Raw genomic sequence first — 17,276 nt, 5'->3', positions numbered from 1 at the left:
CTTATTTGAAAAATCCCTCAACCTAAGGGGACTATATATACATACATAAATTGGCTTCTAGCATATAACCAACTCTCTAGGCTCTAGCACTACAAAAATTAAACCCACTAAGCATCTCCAATACATATCCTAAATAGAGTCTTACAATCATATATTCCTAAAACAAAGGGACAAAAGGCTTCTAATAATTTGGAATAGAAGTCTTCCCTCAGAGACCCTAAATTGTGCTTTGAAGTTTTCTAGGGACCCCTTGTACTTGAATACGATGGCCAGTGCAGGCTGTAGCGGCGACATCTTCTTGAAAAAGACGACTATGAGAAGAAAGGATTTTTTTTTTCTGTTTTAAGACTCGGCCTATAAGACTCGTTTAGGACAATTGTTTGGTTTTGTTCCATTTTTTCTGTTTGTTTTTGGGCCTAGTATTTTGCTTAGGCTTTTGGTAAGATGGTTGGCGTGTTGCTTGTTTTCAAGGCCCACTTTTTCTTTGTGTTACTTTTTTGGGTCTTTATTTTGTAACGTTTGTTGGTAACTAATGAATTTTACCTTTGTATAATAAAAAAAATGAAAAAAAAAAAAAACCAAACCCCCCAACACATACCCCCCAATTCTGTGGAGAGGACATTTTTCATTATAATTTTTTTTTATCTTTATTATTAGGATCCTCCGAGTCTAAAATCCTGGATCCGCCATTGCACTCACATGAGAATACTGCATACCTTTTATTTTTTAGGAAAACTAACGAAAAGTCCAAAAAAACTTTAGTTTTAATGAAAAATGACAAATAAAGTTGTAGTGAATAGTATCAAGAAAAGGTAAAAATGTGGTTTTTCGTTAAAAGTGAAATATACCAGGAGTATTTTGTTAAATCTCCCTCCCTTGTTTTTTTCTTGCTTTTTGAACCCACCCATGTCGTGTGGGCATGTTGTTTCTCTTTCTGTTTTTTTTTTTTTGCAACTTCTCCTTTTCTTTTTCATAGGTTTTTTTTATCAACGGCTACAATACTTCAAAGAAATGAACATAACATTTTAGTCATTGTATTTAGGGATTATACTATAAGGACTCTACTATTGAAGACAATATTCCTTTAAGGACACATAAATTTCCTTTTAAGTTCCTAAATGAGTCCTTAAAAGTGGTGGGAGTCTCCCATTGGAGATGCTCTTATTTCATAACATGTTTATGTACTTTAAAACTTTTTTTTGTTTTTTTTTTCTTTTTTTGAGATTTCACATGTGTCTTGTTTTGCTTATAAACTACAGGTGTCATGATGAGTTACAATCTACGGAAGCAACTAATATTGCACATATGTTGGATAGTGATTAACGTGAGATTGGGATGGAGCTACTCGTTGGTACCTTGCATTGGCTTGAAGCTACCCATTGGGGCGCTTATTTTGATTATGTTTCAAACATGATCGACATGGAACAAGACATACTCATTATGTTTTCATTAAACACATTTTGAATAAGCAACTACGTTACTTTTAATCAACGTAGGAGTACTCAAATTATGATACGTTTCGTTATTCTTATCCTACATGAAAAACAGTTCAATTGGAGAATGTGGCAGTCTTTCAAAACAATTGATCAAAATGGCAAATGAAGGAACCACAAAGTCGAACAATTGTTCTTGTTTTCGGTCCAGATCCCAGAACAAAACCAAAAACAAAACTATGACGGTGTCCGTACTCCACGGTCCATTGACTAGAGGGGCGAATGTGAAAATATAAAGTACGAGCATAATGAAAATCACAGAAGTCTATGGGGTGTAAGTATAAATAATATAGAGTAAAGGGGAGGAAACAAGAAGACAAAAAAACCATTCCTGACTTTCCTCTCCTCTCCTCTCCTCTCGTGCTTAGCCTCATTTTTCGTTTATTCTCTCTCTACTCTCTCTCTCTCTCTCCTTGTTTCTCTCTTTCCGGTGACAGTAGGGCTTCTTCTATCTTACGCTTTCGCACTCGTGTTTTCTCCGCGGCGCACGTTAACCACGCCGTTCTCTATCTTGAGCTCCCGGAGGTAAGCTCCTTATCCTACTCCCCCTTTGTCTTTCCATTTGATCTCCTTAAATTCCGTCACTGAGAAAACCTAATCGGACAATAATTGCCCTTTAATTGGGGTTGTTTACATGCATTACGAGTTAATTAGTTTAATTAATCGAGCAATTATGTGATGATTAATGTTTTGATCGATCAGGGTTAGGGAGAGACGCTCTAGGGTTTGGGTTCCGATTAAAATAAATCATTTTTCTGTGAGATCCGTCGAAGGGGAACAGAATTTGATTCGATATTTTGGGCGGGCGGGAGCAGAAAGCTAGGGTTAGGGTTTTTGATGCGTTGGCAGATATCAGAGCCGGCTAATTTGATCGTAGTGTGGATCGGACGCGTGAGATGGCTAATCCCGGAGTCGGGGCCAAGTTTGTATCTGTGAATCTGAACAAATCATATGGGCAGCCTTCTCACCATCATCGCCATCCACCGCACCATAGCCCTTACGGGTCGAACAGGGGGAGGCCAGCTAGTCATGGCAGCGGAGGAATGGTGGTCCTTTCGAGGCCTCGCAGTGCGAACAAAGCTGTTGGGTCGAAGCTTTCTGTTCCACCCCCCTTGAATCTGCCTTCATTGCGCAAAGAGCATGAGAGATTTGATTCGTTGGGCTCAGGTGGTGGTCCCGCTGGTGGAGGGGCTGCAGGTAGTGGGGCGAGGCCTACTTCGTCTGGTGTGGGGTGGACAAAGCCTACTGCTGTTGCTTTGCAAGAGAAAGAAGTGGATGGTGATCATGGAGGAGCTGAGGCAAATGACCAGACTTTGCATGGTGTTGATGGGGTGAGTAGAGGGAACAGTGTGGGGAGCAGTGTTTATATGCCACCTTCAGCTCGGCCTGGCTCGGTGGGACCTCTCCCTATTCCTGCTCCAACATTTCAACCGGCAGAGAAAGCACTGCTGTTGAGGGGTGAAGATTTCCCTTCTTTGCAGGCTGCTTTGCCTTCTTTGTCAAGGCCTTCACAAAAGCAAAAGGAGGGTTTGAATCTGAAACAGATGCAAGCTGTCCGTGATGAATTGTTGAATGAGCAGAGGGATAGTACTCATTCTCGTTTGCTTGTTGACATGCGGCCTCAATTGCAGACTTCTCGTCGTAGTGTACAGAATGAGAATGGCAGTGAATGTAAGGGTTTGGGTGGTGATCGAGCATCAGAGCAAGTAAAGAAGCAGGATGAGTATTTTCCAGGTCCACTACCACTAGTTCGGTTGAACCCAAGATCAGATTGGGCGGATGATGAGCGTGATACAAGTCATGGTTTCGCAGATCGGGGCAGAGATCATGGGTTCTCAAAAACTGAAGCTTGTTGGGATAGAGATTTTGATATGCCCAGAATAAGTGTTCCACCACTCAAGCCAGTTCACAACCCTTTGGAGAGATGGGGTCTGCATGACAATGAAGCTGGAAAGGTTTCTACCAGCGAAGTCCCAAAGGTGGACTCGTACAGCAGAGATGCAGGAACACCTAGTAGAGAAGGAAGGGAAGGGAACTCATGGAGAAATACCACATTTCCAAAAGATGGAAATAGTGGTCAAGTTGGAAATGACCGAAATGTTTTTGATGCAAGGGCTTCGAGTTTATACAGAGAAACAAGCAAGGATAGTAAGTATAGTCTGACATCTGTTCAAGAAAATGCTCAAGATAATTTTGTAAGGAGGGATGGGTATAGACAAGGAGGTAGACAGCCTTGGAACAATTCTACAGACTCATATACAAGCAGAGGGCCTGAATGGAATAAACGTGACCGGTATGGCAGTGAACAAAAAAATAGATACAGAGGTGATGCTTTACAGAATAGCTCAGTGTCCAAACCCTACACTGCAGGTGGTAAAGGGCTTCCCATCAATGATCCACTGCTTAATTTTGGAAGGGAGAAGCACCCATTTTCAAAGAGTGAAAAACCTTATGTAGAGGATCCTTACATGAAAGACTTTGGAGGTACTGGTTTTGACAGCCGGGATCCCTTCTCTGCCGGTCTTTTTGGAGTGGTTAAGAAGAAGAAAGATGTGGTTAAACAAACTGATTTCCATGACCCTGTTAGGGAATCTTTTGAGGCTGAACTTGAGAGAGTTCAGAAAATGCAAGAACAGGAGCGACAGAGGATCATTGAGGAACAAGAAAGAGCTTTGGAGCTAGCTCGAAGAGAAGAAGAGGAGAGAATGCGGATGGCTAGGGAACAAGAAGAAAGGCAGAGAAAGATGGAAGAAGAAGCTAGGGAAGCAGCGTGGAGAGCAGAACAAGAACAACTTGATGCCATGCGAAGAGCTGAAGAGCAGAGATTAGCTAGGGAAGAGGAGAAACAGAGGTTGTTTTTGGAGGATGAAAGGAGGAAGCATGCTGCTAAGCAGAAGCTTTTAGAATTGGAGGAAAGGATTGCGAAGAGGAGGGCTGAAACAGGAAAGACTGGTGGTAATTCTGTGGCCGATGCAGATGAGAAAATGTCTAGGATGGAGAAAGAAAAAGATGTCTCCAGGGCAGCAGACATGGGTGACTGGGAGGATGGTGAAAGAATGGTGGAGAGGATCACAGCCTCGGCATCTTCTGATTCAAGTTTGAACAGGTCCTTTGAGATGGGTTCTAGGTCTCATTATTCTAGAGATAGTTCTCCTTTTGTGGACAGGGGAAAGTCCGTTAATTCCTGGAGAAGAGATGTATATGAGAATGGGAACAGCTCAAGCTTACTTCTGCAAGACCAGGATTTTGGCCATTATAGTCCCAGACGAGATTCATCTGTTGGTGGGAGAGCTCCTTTAAGGAAAGAGTTCTATGGAGGCAGTGGATTCATGTCTTCTAGGACTTACCACAAAGGGGGGATTGCTGAACCTCACATGGATGATATCACTCATTTAGGGGGGCAGAGGTGGCACCTTTCTGGCAATGGGGATCATTATAGCAGAAACATGGAGATTGAGTCTGAATTCCATGATAACCTTGTTGAAAAGTTTAGTGATGTTGGATGGGGGCAGGGGCGTGTCCATGGCAATCCTTATTCTCCTTACCCTGAACAGTTGTATCCAAATTCTGATGCAGATGGGCCTTATTCCTTTGGTAGGTCACGGTATTCCATGAGGCAGCCTCGTGTTCTTCCACCGCCATCACTAGCTTCCATGCACAAATCCTCCTACAGGGATGAAGTTGAGCGTCCTGGCCCCTCAGCTTTTCTAGACAATGAGATACAGTACAATCAAGCAGGTAGAGGTGAACCTACCATGCAGACAAGGCATGATACTAATCGTCCTGAGAATATTGGACAACCTGAAATAATTAATGTCAAACAAGAAAACACGGGGAGTGAGAATCGTAAACTGGACAGTATCACCAGCCCAAGGTGTGACTCACAATCATCTCTTTCTGTGTCTAGCCCCCCTAGTTCTCCAACTCATCTTTCTCATGATGACTTGGATGAGTCTCGAGATTCTTCAGTGTTATCTGCCCCAGGAGACAGCAAAGAGGTCCCCTTATCTGGGCCGGAGAGTGAACCTCTCGTATTACCTACCAATCCTGGACAAGAGAATGTGATGAATGCTTCTAGTTCTATCTCAACTGGTGATGATGAAGAATGGGCTGTTGAGAACAATGAGCATCTTCAGGAGCAAGAAGAATATGATGAAGATGAAGATGGATACGAGGAGGAAGATGAAGTGCATGAAGTAGATGATGAGAATATTGATCTAACCCAGGAGTTCGACGACATGCATTTAGAGGAGAAAGGATCCCCTGACATGGACAATTTGGTCCTAGGCTTCAATGAAGGTGTTGAAGTTGGAATGCCAAATGATGAGTTTGAGAGAAGTTCAAGGAATGATGAAGGTACATTTGTGGTACCTAAGGTTTCATCTGGAACTGTTGAAGAACAGGGGTCATTTGATGGAATTCGTGCTCATGAACTGACCCTTCAACCTATGGATGGGTCCAACCAAGTGAATGTAGGTAGTTCTTCCAGATTGGTCCAAGAAACTGAGAAGGCAATGCAGAATGTCTCTCATATGTCAGCTGAAACTGAACGTGAACATGTGGATGCTTCTAGTACTTCTGGGCTATCTTCTCAGCATCCAGTTACATCTTCGGTTAGCTTTACCTCCCATTTGTTGTCCAGTCAAGCTGCCAAGCCTACAGTATCTTCTGTTCCGAATCAGACAGAGGGACCTGTTAAGCTTCAGTTTGGGCTGTTTTCCGGTCCATCTCTGATACCATCTCCGGTCCCAGCTATACAAATTGGTTCTATACAGATGCCTCTTCCTCTGCATCCTCAGGTTGGTCCGTCTCTCGCCCACATGCACCCGTCACAGCCACTCTTCCAGTTTGGTCAGCTAAGGTATACATCTCCTATCTCCCAGGGAGTACTGCCAATGGGTCCTCAATCAGTGTCTTTTGTTCAGCCCAATCTCCCATCCGGTTTTTCATTGAATCAGAGCCCAGGAGGCCCTCTGCCTATTCAAACTGGCCCAGGAACTTATCAAATTACTAAAAATGATGCTACGTTGAGTTCAGTGAATAATAATCAACCTGGAGTTACTTCGAGGCTTTTGGGTGCATCTCAAGAGAATGTATCAGAAAAGATAAATTCAATGCCCACTGGAGGAACTGCTGAAACCTCTGACATGGTGCAACGGGGACCAGCAGTATCCCGTATTAGCGATAGCAGTTCAAGATCTGAGTCTTTTGAGGGGGAAGACCAGAGAAACAATAACTCGGTTGGGAAAAACTTCAGTGGTTTTCTTGGTACTCGGGAATCTCAAGGTCAGGCTCAAACTGGAGCAGCGCCATCTCAGTTAATTATCAAAGACAAAGATTTTAGTGGGCCAAGGGCCCATGGCCCAACATCTGGTGGCAGAGGAAGAAAATATGTGGTTACAGTTAAGAATTCTGGCTCTAGATCATTTCCAGTTGCTGAGCCTACCCATTTAGAATCTAGTGGGTTTCAGAGGAGACCTCGACGCAATATGCAGCGAACTGAGTTTCGAGTTAGAGGAAGTGCTGATAAGAGGCAATATACAGGGTCTGTATCTTCCAACCACGTTGGACTGGACGAGAAATATGTCTCTGGAAGGGGTTTTGGGCCTTCTGTAAGAAGTGGGCCTAGGAGGGTTGTTATGTCAAATAAACCATCAAAACAGATGTTAGATTCAGAGGGCTTGAGCCCAGGTCCACTTAATTCACTAGAAATAGAATCTGGGAGCAAGGCTGAAAAGGGAGCTGGAAAAGATGCTTTGACAAGGAGTCAGAATGTCCTGCAATCTGGAGAGGGAAATCTTAAAAGAAATATTCATTCTGAAGAAGATGTGTATGCTCATTTGCAAAGTGGCTTTGTGCGTGTCTTTGAGCAACCTGGCATAGAGGCTCCTAGTGATGAAGATGATTTCATTGAAGTGAGATCAAAGAGGCAAATGCTGAATGATCGGCGTGAACAGAGAGAAAAAGAAATCAAGGCAAAGTCTCGGGCCTCAAAGGTTGGAATGCATGTAATTTCATTTTGTATTTTGCCTTTCGTTGATTTAAATAGTGTTGCTTAATTTCTTTTATGTGCTCATTTTATCAGGTTCCACGAAAACCTCGTTCTACTTCAAAAAGTAGTACTGCCTCTGCCAACTCAGGTAAAAATTATGCAGTGGCAAATGGAGAAGCAGGAAACAGCAGTCACTCTGATTTCGTTGCCTCTGAGGGACGTGGATTGGTTAATATGGAAGTATCAGCTGGTCTTAACACTAATGTAGTGTCTCAACCGTTGGCTCCAATTGGCACTCCTGCTGTAAAAAGTGATGCCCAGGCTGATATTAGATCCCACACAATCAGGTATTTGCTCGCTTTGAATAAACATTTAAACCCAATAACTTAATACATAGATTTCTAATCATTCTTTTTATCAACAGGTCACTGAACACAAGCTCCCTTCCTGTAGTATCAGGTAGTGAGAAAAATCTTGGGCGCAGCTCAATTGTTGACAACAAGAGTAAGGTTCTGGACAATGTTCAAGCATCTTTGGATGCATGGGGTAATTCACGGATCAATCAACAGGTGTGCAAAACAATTATGTTGTAAATCTTGGCCTTTTGTTTTACCATAGGTTTTTCATTTTTGTTCTGAATAGATTCTGTAAGGTTACTGTGTTCTTTTTTGTTGGTTTCTTCACTGTGTTGCTTCAGTGACATGCATTGGGTGCTTTTATTTGCACCCCAGCATATTTTTTTGTGTTATACAAATGAGTTGTTCACTGTTCTCGTTCTTCTTATGGTTTAATTTTCCTCATTTGTGTTCCATTATTGCTCCTTTTTTGGAACGCACACACACACATCTCTTGGTTGTACCGATGAAGCAACATATTACTGCAGCGTGTTTCCCTTTTTTTCTTTTTCCCCTTCTGTATACTGCCCAGAGTGCAATTGATTGACTTCATCCAGCAGGTTATATCCTTGACACAGACCCAACTTGATGAGGCTATGAAGCCTGGGCAATTTGGCTCTCATGGTTCTGTTGGAGAAATTACTAGCTCAGTTTGTGAATCCAGCATGCCATCTTCATCAATCTTGACAAAGGAGAAGCCATTTTCTTCTGCTGCAAATCCAATCAATTCCCTGCTTGCTGGCGAGAAAATCCAATTTGGTGAGCATGCTAAAAATCTCGAGAGTTTGCTAAAAGTTGCAATCATCATTTTTCTGATCATTTGTCCTTCTATATTCAGGTGCTGTCACGTCTCCAACAATACTTCCTCCTAGTAGCCGCTCTATTTCACATGGAATTGGTCCACCAGGACCATCTCGGTCTGACATGCAACTATCCCACAATCTTTCTGCAGATGAAAATGATTGTGGTCTTCTCTTTGAGAAAGAGAAACACACGGCTGAGTCTTGTGTTCATTTGGAAGATTGTGAATCAGAAGCTGAAGCAGCTGCTTCAGCTGTTGCTGTTGCAGCCATCAGCAGTGATGAAATTGGTGGGAATAGTTTGGGTGCTTGCTCTGGTTCGGTTGCAGATATTGATGGGATAACAGCAGGTGAATACTTATTTTTCTGGTATAGTGACACACATTCCTTTTCTCCTTATAATGTTTATTATCTTATTAGAATTATTTTTAATCTCTGGTAGCTGGAGCCGGTGATCAGAAATTTGCCAGTCAATCAAGGGCCAAACAGTCTCTAAGTGTGTCCCTTCCAGCGGATTTATCTTTGGAGACCCCACCAATCTCATTAAGGCCACCTTTACCAGGTCAGTATAATTTCATTATAACCAATTTTGTTTTGACTGCCCTTCCTAAGAATGTTCAAGGTGCTGATATAGATGGGATTACAGCAGGTGTGAATGGATTTTTTGTTTTAGTATTGAGTGTTGCCTTATATTTAATGATTCTTCTCATACTAGGGTTTTTAATCTTTAGTAGGTGGAGCTGGTGATCAACAATTAACCAGTCAATCGAGGGCTGAAGAGTCCCTCAGTGTATCCCTTCCAGCAGATCTATCTGTTGAGACCCCACCAATTTCGTTATGGCCACCCTTACCGAGTCCTCAGAATTCTTCAGGCCAAATGCTTCCACATTTTCCTGGTGGCCCACCTTCCCATTTTCCCTTTTATGAGATGAATCCCATGATGGGGGGTCCTGTTTTTGCTTTTGGACCACATGAGGAGTCTGCATCTACTACCCAAGCACAATCGCAAAAGACTAGTGCACCAGTTTCAGCGCCACTTGGAACTTGGCAGCAATGCCATTCCGGGGTAGATTCATTCTATGGTCCTCCTGCGGGTTTTACTGGTCCTTTTATCAGTCCAGCTGGAGGCATACCAGGTGTTCAAGGCCCTCCACACATGGTTGTCTATAACCATTTTGCGCCTGTAGGACAATTTGGACAAGTTGGCTTGAGTTTCATGGGTACTGCTTATATTCCATCAGGAAAGCAGCCTGATTGGAAGCACAACCCTGCATCTTCCTCCATGGGTGTTGGCGAGGGGGAGATGAACAGTATAAATATGGTTTCTGCACAGCGCAACCCTACCAACATGCCTGCTCCGATCCAGCATTTGGCCCCTGGGTCACCACTACTTCCCATGGCTTCACCATTGGCCATGTTTGACGTTTCTCCTTTCCAGGTAAAATTTCAATATGTTGACCTAATATATACCCCCTCCTGCTTAGTGGTTTTTAGGTTTTGCAACATAGTTGGCTTTGGGGAGAGTTCTCTCTAAAGAGAGTGGGAAGGGGAATGCTTTGAGTGGTAGATTTTATTCCTATTAGAATTTGTTAAATTTTCAATGTATTTCTATTTGGTTGCGAGCAGTTACCATACTCTTCTTTCTGGAATAACCCAACTAACAAGTTTGCAAAAATTGTTGTCCCCAGCCTTCTGATATGTCAGTTCAAGCACGGTGGCCCCATGTTCCTGCATCATCTCTTCAGTCTGTTTCTCTATCAATGCCAATGCAGCAACAGGCAGATGGTATGCTTCCTTCTAAATTTAGCCATGGTCCTACTGACCAATCATTGCCAGCCAACAGGTTCCCCGAGTTGCGGACTTCTACATCCTTTGACAGCAGTCGTAGTTTTCCTGTAGCGACTGAAGCCACTTCCACCCGATTTCCAGATGAACTGGGTTTAGTAGACCCTACAAGCTCCGGCAGCACTGGGGCTTCAACACAGAATGTTGTCACTAAGAGCTCATCTGTGAGTTGCACCATAGATAATGCCAAGACTGATGTTGATCAGAATCTCGGTACCAGTTCTAGTGGACATAACGCAAGTTCTAACGCCAAGTCACAGTCTTCTATGAACAAGAGTAATATCCCTAACCAGCACTATGGCCATTCATCATATTATCAGAGAGGTGGTGGATCGCAGAAAAATAGTTCAGGCGGTGACTGGTCCCACCGAAGAATGGGGTACCAAGGAAGGAATCAGTCTCTGGGTGCTGAAAAGAGCTTCCCAGCTACTACTAAGATGAAGCAAATATACGTGGCTAAACAGACCTCAAGTGGGAGTTCAACAGCCTCGTGAGGAGCCACATAAAATTAGTTGCCGCTTGCTGGGTTCAAGAAAATGACTGCAGGTTGAAACAGTGGTTCAGGAATAAAAGATTTTTGGTTTCTTTTTTTCGCAGCATCTGTTGCACCGGTAGGTGCGGTGTCTAGTATTTAGATTGAGATTTTGTTGAGAGAGATGTAGGTGCTAGGGTATGCTGGTTTTCCCAACGAAGGTTTGCAAAAACTGGCAGCACGCAGGTGATATGATGCGAAATTTTGGGCCTGCCTGGTACTGCTTTAGAGGCAAAAGGGGACGATTTTGAAGTACTAGTTCTTGTTGACAAGGCAACTTTGTGATACTATTTTCAGTTGTGGTCCGTCGATCGGGTTTCGTTGTTTGAAATCTTTGTTGGCTGCAAACCGAAGTGTCAATTTATTGGAGAATTTGATGTAGTAAAAAACAAACACTGTTATAATCCAGGTAAAATTCTTTTTGCAATTCTGGTAAATGATAGATGTGGCCTCCTAGGGATGTGTTTTCCCTCCTCATCGAATTCACTTTATGTATATATGTAATTTAGATTGTGATCAGCGGTTGGATTTGGAGTAGGCATTCGCTAAATTTCACACTTCGTGACGAGTTTAGTCGTTAAAAACAAATGACGGAGAGCTGTCGTTCAAACGACTCTGTCCATCATTAGTCGCACATGCGCATATAATAATAAAGGCATGTAGTAGTGGAGCTTGTATTCTAATTACGTGGTGAGTGTTGTAGACGTGATGTCTCACGAGTAGCCTTAGCCCTAGTGTGGTAGGCTCTCTTTTTGGTCACAGTCAAGTTGTTGTCTTTGTTCAAACTCGTCACCACATCGTTAGTAGTTCAAACCCACCTCGAACACCTCCGATTCCGCAGCATTTGCAGCTCCTGTGGCTCCTCCATTCCCAGCTTCCAAAGTTCCAATCCCCCCAGATTCCCTATTCCGCTCTCCCAAGGGCCCACTGCCTTCCTCTCCCAAACCACCGTCTACCTCGTCCGCCCCGACCCGGGTCCAAATTCAAGTCCAAAACCTTCCGCGTCATCATCTTCAACCTCTTCATCCAAGGGTTGGCTGCTGAAGCTGGAAGAGTCTTCTGGTTGGCTTCTGAAGCTGGAAGACTCACTGCAGTCGGATTTCGGCTGAGGGTTTTCTATTAGGACTATTGAAATTACACAAAACTCCTCAATAACGGGTTTCGTGAGTTCATCCAAAATGATCCGTTATTTAACGGGTTGACCCGTTAACCACCCATTCTGTTTATCACTGTTCCGAATACTAATTTTTCCGTACCATGTCGATGTCGGACTGAAAATGTCAAGTCCATTTCGGACTTTGACCATTAATTTGACTCTCAATTTATTTATTTTTATTTATAAAAATTAAAATTTCAAGTGTTTAACCAAAAGAAAATTTTCAAAATTTCAAGTGGCTCGACACCAAACTGTCACGCCAAGCAAAAAACAGGCACAAACACTAGTTCATGGACAACCATGCCATTAAGTCATCATCTTCACCATCTCGGAGCAAGCCATTGTCCCACAACAAGAACTGGTCATCCTCCTCATGACCAACGCTGCTCTTCGCCGTCGCCACCGCCACCAGTTCCATATTCTCCGGCTGAGTCGCCTGGTTGAGTTTGACCTGATCAACCTTCTCCTCCTCATTCTCCATGACCTCAATTTCGCTAATATTCTTTTGCTTTTGCTTATTAATTAATCCTGGATTAATACTGGCATTAGCACTAGTTCCACTACTAGAACTGTCGTTAGTCGTGACAATGTGACCTCCCGGGTCCGATGGGAAATTGAGCTTTGCCTTATTTCCGTGGAACTCGACGGCGGCCTTGTCGTAAGCCCTGGCCGCGTCCTCCCCCGTCTCGAACGTCCCTAGCCACATCCTCTTCGCCCGTCGTGGGTCTCGAATCTCCGCCGCCCATTTCCCCCACGGCCTCTGCCTGACGCCCCTGTACTTGTTCTTGCTCTTCCTCGTAGTTGGCGCATTCATCCCGACAAACCCGGTTCCCAAGCTCAGTTGCTGGTTCCTGTTTTGATTCGGCAACGATGGCGGGAAGTAGTTGCACCCCAGACACCCTGGTATCCCGCACACCCGACACGTGTCCCCGTCTAGTAAGAAGGCCAGCCTGCCCTGGTCCTGTTGTGCTGGTTGGCCCGCCGCCGACTGGGTGCCGCTCGTCGAGACGGATGACATGGCATTGTAGACGGCAGGCATTGGCTGCGGGTGCTGAGGGGTGGGCCCGCTGATGCTCCCACCGGAGATTACGTGCTTGAGGGCGGAGACCATGATGCAGTGCTCCTGCTCCTTCTGTATCCTATTCGCATGGAAGGGCATTTTGGTCCGAAACTCTTCGCTCCACGGATATTAAAAAAGAAAACATGAAAAATCGAGAGAAATCGAGAGAAAAATCTTTCAATTTCTTTGGAAGAACACCGAGGAAAGCGGGGAGAGAGAGAGAGACTCGGTTTTATAGGCGGATCGAAGAGAGAGAGAAGAGTGTCGGGACCCACGGCTCAGCCGTCGGTTCACACCGTTTCAACACGCTATGGGGGTTTCCGGGAGGGGTTTGCCCATTCAGATGGGTATGCGGGGCCCACTGGTTGTCCAGCTCGAGTTTACACCGCCAAGTAGATATGCTGAGTTTATCGCTGGCGTCACTAAAATGGTGTTGGCGTGGCACAACAAATGTTTGACAGCGCAGCCTTTCTCATGCGAGTTTCCGCTTTCGCTTCAGTGAGAGCTTGCCACGTGCACTCAACGGAGATAAAAAGTCTTTTTTTGGAGTTTTCCTCTGTCCTTAAGAATTTTATTTGCAGTTTTCCATTTTATCTATAAAAAAATAGATAACATAAAGAAATAGTTAGATGCGGCAGTGCACTGTTGGCCTTCAACTGTTTTTTATTCAGGGTGATTTTGCTCTTAAAATATATAAAAAAAATATTATAAAATTTGCCACTACAACTAGCACCTACTTCAATTGACACCTCCTTTCTCATACTTTTTATATTTCGTAATAGGTCAACACGTGCAGTATCTGTTTTCTTATTTTGTTTTTTACACTTAGATTCAGACATTGCATTACAATGTCCATTTCCTGATTTCTTTTTTTTTTCATCATTCACACACCTACTACATGCTTGTTTTAAATTTGGATTCAGGCACTTCAACGCAGTGTTTGCTTCCTGATCTATTTTTTATTTTTGGATTCAGACATTGCGTTACAGTGTCCATTTTTTGTTTTCTGTTTTCATCACTTACACGTCTCCTACAAAAGGAAAACTAATGAAAATGACTTCAAAATTTTGAATCTTAAACAAAAACCAGGTAATAAGTTTATCTAATGATTAGGACAAAGCCTAACATCAAACCAACACAATAAGACTAGCCTAAGGAACGAGTTTCCAATTTTACCCCTAATGGCAAGCCCTTTCACGTCAGATCCTCTCTAGTCTCTCCGTTTCTCAATCATTCTACCTAATCCCTATTTCTCAATCTTCATTCTCAATCTCTATGCCTAATCTCGATCACTCCTTTGCACAAAAACAATTCCTCTACCTTAGTAATCAGATCTCTCTCTCTCTCTCTCTCTCTCTCTCTCTCTCTCTCTCTCTCCACATCTTTGTTTTCATTTTCAATTCCATTCGAATTCCACCATTTTTTCGAATCACCAAATTAGGAGCCTTTGAGGATGAAGGAATTGTAGTAAAGATGAGCCACTCAGACACCATTGCAGCTGATGGGCTCGCCTCTAGTGATCTAGCTTATTCGAAGAGAAAGGTTGATGATGGCGCCATGAATTCGTGAATGACTGTCGCCAAATTGGTGAATGACTGTAGCCAAATTGGAATTACTCATCCCATTGTTCCTGGAATTATGCCCATTATAATAACTACGAGGGTTCCATACACATGATTGGATTCTGCAAAACCAAGGTATTATTAATTGCCTTTTCACTCTTTTGTTTTCTTCCTCATCACCCCACTTTACAAACAATAAAATGGCACACTGTAGATACCAACTAGGGTTACTGCTGCCTTGGAGCCTATCAAGGACAATGAAGAAGCTGTGAGATTATACGGAATTCACCTTGGAACCGAGATGTGCAAGAAGATTTTGGCTCATGGTATTAGGACATTGCATCTTTATACTCTCAACATGGAGAAATTTGCATTGGCTATATTAACGGTTTTCTTTTCATATCTTTCTTCTTCTGTTTGACTTGACTTCAGATGTTCATCAAAATAATATGAGTTGTATGATTAAAACTTTCCACTCGACCTTTTGATGGAAATTAAGTTAGTAATATTGACACGATCTTGTTCTTAACTTTTGCAGGTGCAGAGCAGCTACTTTTTGGTCAGTTTGGTAGATAATGACTACATCCGTGGTGATGTTTTTGTTGATTTCTGAATGAGTTTTTTTGTCAACTCTTCCATTTCTTAAATCCCTTAAAAGTGGTGCCTTCGTTGCAAGTTGGATTATAAATTTAATGTCATTAACTTGTGTAATAATACCTCATTGGGATTTTTGATATCCCACTACTACAATATTAGCTTTAGGTGGCGGATATTAGAAAATCTTGTCGAATAAATTATATCCGACACATCATTTAATTACTGGCGGATATTAGAAAAATTATGTCGGTTATATCCGACATCAATTCCTGACGGATATTTACTGGCGAATAAAAAGAAACTACTGGCGGAATTTTTTAATCTTTTTTTAAATATTTTTTTACATATCCTGGCGGTTTTTAGGTTAATAATGTCGGTTGTAACCGACAGAAATTAACTATTTTATTATTTTATTTTATGACGGTTATTATTTTAGTCTTCTGGCTGTTATAACGACATAGATGAAATTTTATTATTTTAAAATGTTATATTGATTAAAAATAAATAAATAAACACATATTTAAAAAAAAAAAATTTCACTCATGACCCTAAAGCCTAATGAACCCAATTCTCACAAGCCATAAATTTTCTGAGAGAATAATGACAACAGACTACAATCTAAAGCTCTATCATTTTTGTAATGAGGATTATGCTCCCTCATAGGCAAGCAACAAGATACAAAGAAATTTAAACAATTTTTTCCAATGCGTCACAATGCACATTGTCTAGCACATAAACACACATGAACATCTGGTGTACTTTATCATGTCTGATTTTATTATTTTAAAATGTTATATTGATTAAAAATAAATAAACACATGTTTTAAATATTATATTTTTTGCGATTTTTTATACATGCTATCTCATAATATATATGAACATATTTGACGAATGCATATCCTATCAAATTGATAGATTTAACAAACACTTAAGAGTTAATGTTATGCTTCCATTATTTATAAAATAAGATTTATCCACTAGTGTAAATATTTTAAATTGAAGATTGAATTCATTCATTGCATTCTTAAAGGATCGAGGAGTGTAGCTGCAAAAAATCATCAAAATCGGAGCTAAAATAACCGTTAAATTGTGATTTTTCGTTTATAACCGTCGAAAACTTTTGTTTTGTTACCTAATCTCTGAACGTTTGTTTTTTGTGATTTTTTACGTATGTGATCTCGAAGTGTTTACAAACAAGTTTGACGGTTAGATCATTGAAAAAAGTTTCGTAGAATGTGTATTGCGTCAAAATGGTAGATTAAATAAACACTTAAGAGTTAATGTTATATTTCCATTAAGTATAAAATAAAATTTTGTGGTATCCACTAGTGTAAATATTTTAAATTGAAGATCAAATTCATTCATTACATTCTTATAGGGTCGAGAAATGTACCTGTAAAAAATCATTAAAATTGGAGCTAAAATAACCGTTAAATTGTGATTTTTCGTTTATAACCGTTGAAAACTTTTATTTTGTTATCTAATCTCTTAGTGTTTGTTTTTTGTGATTTTTTACGTATGCGATCTCAGAGTGTGTACAAACAAGTTTGACGGTTGGATCGTTGAAAAACGCTTCGTAGAATGCGTATCACATCAAAACGGTAGATTAAACAAACACTTAGAGTTAAGGTTATATTTCCATTAAGTATAAAATAAGATTTATCCACTAGTGCAAATATTTTAAATTGAAGATCGAATTCGTTCAATGCATTCTTATAGGGTCGAGGAGTGTAGCTGTAAAAAATCATCAAAATCAGAGCTAAAGTAACCGTTAAATTGTGATTTTTCGTTTATAACTGTTGAAAACTTTTGTTTTGTTACCTAATCTCTTAATGTTTGTTTTT

The 17,276-nt window shown here is 41.6% G+C and overlaps 2 protein-coding genes and 1 long non-coding RNA gene across 4 annotated transcripts; 2 read left to right on the top strand and 1 right to left on the bottom strand.

The window, feature by feature from the left end:
- Window positions 1-1,862: 1,862 nt before the first annotated feature.
- On the top strand, window positions 1,863-11,484 carry LOC126605994 (uncharacterized). Of its 2 annotated transcripts, none has more exons than XM_050273458.1 (9): window positions 1,863-2,018; window positions 2,196-7,489; window positions 7,579-7,832; window positions 7,910-8,054; window positions 8,441-8,639; window positions 8,719-9,030; window positions 9,123-9,242; window positions 9,415-10,118; window positions 10,369-11,484. In XM_050273458.1, exons 2-9 carry the CDS (start codon window positions 2,390-2,392, stop codon window positions 11,017-11,019), a joined length of 7,485 nt encoding a protein of 2,494 aa, XP_050129415.1. In that variant the 5' UTR covers window positions 1,863-2,018; window positions 2,196-2,389; the 3' UTR covers window positions 11,020-11,484. The 2 variants fall into 2 exon arrangements, with proteins under 2 accessions (XP_050129415.1, XP_050129414.1); XM_050273457.1 differs by having other exon boundaries at window positions 9,412-10,118.
- Window positions 11,485-12,366: 882 nt separating this feature from the next.
- On the bottom strand, window positions 12,367-13,472 carry LOC126605996 (ethylene-responsive transcription factor ERF109-like). Its single transcript, XM_050273460.1, has one exon. It carries the CDS (start codon window positions 13,370-13,372, stop codon window positions 12,497-12,499), a length of 876 nt encoding a protein of 291 aa, XP_050129417.1. The 5' UTR covers window positions 13,373-13,472; the 3' UTR covers window positions 12,367-12,496.
- Window positions 13,473-14,516: 1,044 nt separating this feature from the next.
- Window positions 14,517-15,643, top strand: LOC126606002 (uncharacterized). The gene is made up of 3 exons (XR_007617091.1): window positions 14,517-14,970; window positions 15,050-15,161; window positions 15,374-15,643. It is a non-coding gene; the product is annotated as an uncharacterized LOC126606002 (long non-coding RNA).
- Window positions 15,644-17,276: the final 1,633 nt, after the last annotated feature.

The sequence above is a fragment of the Malus sylvestris genome, chromosome 15, assembly GCF_916048215.2.
Source record: "Malus sylvestris chromosome 15, drMalSylv7.2, whole genome shotgun sequence".
NCBI lineage: Eukaryota > Viridiplantae > Streptophyta > Magnoliopsida > Rosales > Rosaceae > Malus > Malus sylvestris.
Note: the sequence above shows the minus strand (reverse complement) of the source record. Positions and strands in the feature narration are given on the sequence as shown.

Coding starts and splice junctions, on each gene's coding strand:
- LOC126605996 (XM_050273460.1), bottom strand. CDS start 13,372: ATGCCCTTCCATGCGAATAGGATACAGAAGGAGCAGGAGCACTGCATC.
- LOC126605994 (XM_050273457.1), top strand. CDS start 2,390: ATGGCTAATCCCGGAGTCGGGGCCAAGTTTGTATCTGTGAATCTGAAC. Junction 7,833..7,909: donor ATTAGATCCCACACAATCAG/GTATTTGCTCGC, acceptor TTTTATCAACAG/GTCACTGAACACAAGCTCCC. Junction 9,243..9,411: donor ATTAAGGCCACCTTTACCAG/GTCAGTATAATT, acceptor TTTAATCTTTAG/TAGGTGGAGCTGGTGATCAA.